At 35.4% G+C, this 3,425-nt stretch overlaps 1 protein-coding gene across 1 annotated transcript; it reads left to right on the top strand.

Moving 5' to 3' along the window:
* Positions 1-1,784: 1,784 nt before the first annotated feature.
* Positions 1,785-2,735, top strand: LOC308672838 (olfactory receptor 4S2-like; the record flags this gene model as incomplete). Its single annotated transcript, XM_081336046.1, has 1 exon — positions 1,785-2,735. One exon carries the CDS (start codon positions 1,785-1,787, stop codon positions 2,733-2,735), a length of 951 nt encoding a protein of 316 aa, XP_081192172.1.
* Between the last annotated feature and the right edge of the window lie 690 nt (positions 2,736-3,425).

Here is a 3,425-nt window from a genome sequence, read left to right as displayed (position 1 = left end):
TTTGTTAATGAATAAGCTTTGGAGTTGGATAGTTATAAGAGATTTAATGAGTGGAATATAATTGTCAGTTTAGAAGTAGATATAATTTGAAATTTTTGAAATGGTTTTCAATTTTTCGATTTGTTTGTTTTCTGTATATTGTAAATATTTTTTTGTCTTTGTTGGTGTATGGTGTGTTTTTAACACGAAATGTAAATAAAGATTTATTTAAAAAAAGACTGCTATAAGATTTCACTTCAAATGGATGCTAATTAACTATTGCAAAATAAATTCAAAAGAGTTGTATGTTTAAAAGTTCATATTTAGCATTTATTTTCTATTGGGAAAGATTGAAATACTTCTGGGAGGTTGTTAACTGGATCAGTGATGTAATGGCCGAACCGATTTAAACATTTCATTTCATAGTTCTTAATAAGGCAAGGGAAGTAACCTGTAAACGCAGCTCTTTACGGTGGAGAGAGAGAGAAAGAGGATATGCCTTTGGTTTCAATTGGGGTTTTCTTATACAGTGGGCAGCTGAAGATAGCATACTGTGGCTTACAGAATCGGGAATGATGTAGATAAGCAGAACTGCAAAGCGTTCAAAAACCTATTTATTGAAGAGCTTCATGGAAACTCTTCTGCTTGCTCAAGAGAGAGAATAAGGGTGAGGGCTTCTTTGGTAGAGCTGGAAGATCCTGTAAACTAGAGATTCCTCAACCAATCAGGTAATAATGGAGGTTATTGGTATCCTTTTTAATGTGCTGCATTCAGATTATGCTGTTAGCTACTATTCGATGCTTTGAAAACACGCTGGTTATATATAACATTTTTATAGTTTTCGATACTCTGATACAATCTATAACACAAATGCTCTTTGTGTTCCCATCTGAGCTCTGTTTAACTAATTAGACAATAATTGGAGTTTGATTTTATAGTAGTAGAATAAGTTCATTTAAGTTGAAGAGCCTAACTGCATGTATGCCAACATTTAAACTTCCACTGCCTTACAAATACATAGGAGTGTATTTGTAGAAAGCCAGATGATTGCTAGCTAGTAAGAACTTTAATGCCATTTAATGCTTGTCTAAATGTTTACATCTCAGTCACATTATGCTTTACTGCTCCATTTAAGCCAGTGGTTACCAAATTGTAGTCTTAATTATTCGGACTTAGTCCAGGTGGAAAAAACAAAAAGGGCAGCAAGACATGGCATTCCAGTATTCGAGAGCCTTCCTATTTAGCAGTACTGTATATTACAACTCAATTCTCTGCAACAGATGCTGAAAAACCCATATATAACAAGAGACAAGAGGACTGAAAAATTTGTTCTTCATTATCTATGATATGAGAATATTTTTGACAGGGTTGTTTGTATGACTGAATGATACCATGATTGTTTCAATAAACATTGAAAAAATGTATTTGGTGTTTTTAAACATATGGCTTTACATATTTCTGATTTGACTTTACAAGTCATTTTGTATAGGTTGCAAAGTTTTTTTTTAAGAAACGTTTCTCCAATGTCCTATGATATTGCTGTGCTTCAGTACTTCCTAAAGTGATTTCCCTGATTTGCTGAATACATATTAATTTTCTGACAACTGTTTATCTTCATTAAATTTTAGGGTAAAGATTCCTTGCATGTGAAAGAATCAGGAGTTGAGAACATCCAGCTCAAGATTTTTTTCAATCTGCATTTGGTGTATATACATTTTTGTAACCCCCCCAAACCCTAAACCTTTAATCGACAGTGTTCCTAATTTTATATCATATGCTGTAATGCATTATCTAGCTTTGAGAATATGGAGAAGCAAAATAATGTATCTGAATTCATCTTGTTGGGGCTTACTCAGGATGAAGAGTTAGAGAAAGTCTGCTTTGGAATCTTTTTGATCTTCTACATGGCAATTCTGCTGGGGAATCTATTGATCATAGTCACAGTCAAGAGCAGTCGCCACCTGAATTCTCCATTGTATTTCTTTCTCAGTTACCTTTCCTTCATAGATATCTGTTACTCCTCTGTCACTGCTCCCAAACTGATAGCGGACTTCCTTGTGAAGAAGAAAACCATCTCTTTTGTTGGTTGCATAACACAGCTTTTTTGGGGTCACTTTCTTGGTTGTACTGAAATTTTTCTCCTCACACTGATGGCATATGACCGATACATTGCAATCTCCAAGCCTCTCCATTATACCACTATTATGAACAAGAGGGTGTGCAGTTGGATGGTGTTTATGTCATGGCTGGGTGGGTTTGTACACTCAATGATACAGACGCTCCTTACTACACAGCTACCCTTCTGTGGGCCTAATGAAATCGACCACTATTTTTGTGATGTTCACCCTTTATTGAAATTAGCCTGTGCTGATACCTACATTATTGGACTTATTGTCATTGCCAACACTGGCATGATTTCCCTCAGTTGTTTCCTTGTGCTGACTGTTTCTTACATTGTTATCCTACTCACAATCAGAACTCGTTCTTCTGAAGGCCGTCTCAAGGCTCTTTCCACCTGTGGCTCTCACATCACAGTTGTGATTCTGTTCCTTGGCCCCTGCATCTTCCTTTACATGAGGCCTTCAACCACATTCTCAGAGGACAAAAATGTGGCTGTTTTCTATACTATTATAACTCCCATGCTCAATCCATTAATTTACACCTTGAGAAATGAGGAGGTAAAGAATGCCATGAGAAAATTGTGGAGCAAAAATGTAATTTTGGCTAGGAAATTAGAAGTGGATTTAAAATTATAACCTTGGTTTAATGACATGTCATATCAATGGTGGAGAAAAGTGTATTAGTGTCAGAACTGGGCCTGTTGGAAAAGAGACTTTTGTATCTCTAGCAAGGTTTCAATAAAACTGCATCTTTTCTTCTTGAAATAATAAGGGAAACTTCTAATTAGGATGCCTTAAATTTTAATCCAATGTATAAAGGATTCACAGCTAGGAAAAGGTTTAATTTCTTGTCCTGATAAACTTTGAAAACTGTAACTATTACATTGTTGGGATTTAATGTTTAGTTGAAAATAAATGTTGTCAAAGCCTCATCTTGCTATAATCTGTGGTCAACACAGAAGGAAAATGTTTCACTTACTTTTATAAAGCTCATCTAATGTTATCTGTGTTTCTGGAAGGCTAATTTATTCTTCTCCTGCTGTCACAGTTCTATTCTGATAGTGCAAAGAGCACTAGTTTTGTGTGTTAAGTACCTGAGAGGTACCAAGAAGCTGTTTAATTCTTAACTCTGTTCAGTCACATTTGAATGCAACTGCTGTTTAGAATCACTTGCAATCTGATAAAATCCATGCAGAAAATTAATTTTAAAAACAGACAGCTTGCCTGCCTTGCTGGAGATAGTTGAAGGTTATATCTGAATCTTGTTGCCATTATCTCTGTAGACTGTGGTGTCAAGCTTCAAAAGGAACAGTTAGAATGTCTACA

The sequence above is a fragment of the Vipera berus genome (assembly GCF_964194415.1).
Source record: "Vipera berus genome assembly, chromosome: 1".
Lineage (NCBI taxonomy): Eukaryota > Metazoa > Chordata > Lepidosauria > Squamata > Viperidae > Vipera > Vipera berus.
Note: the sequence above shows the minus strand (reverse complement) of the source record. Positions and strands in the feature narration are given on the sequence as shown.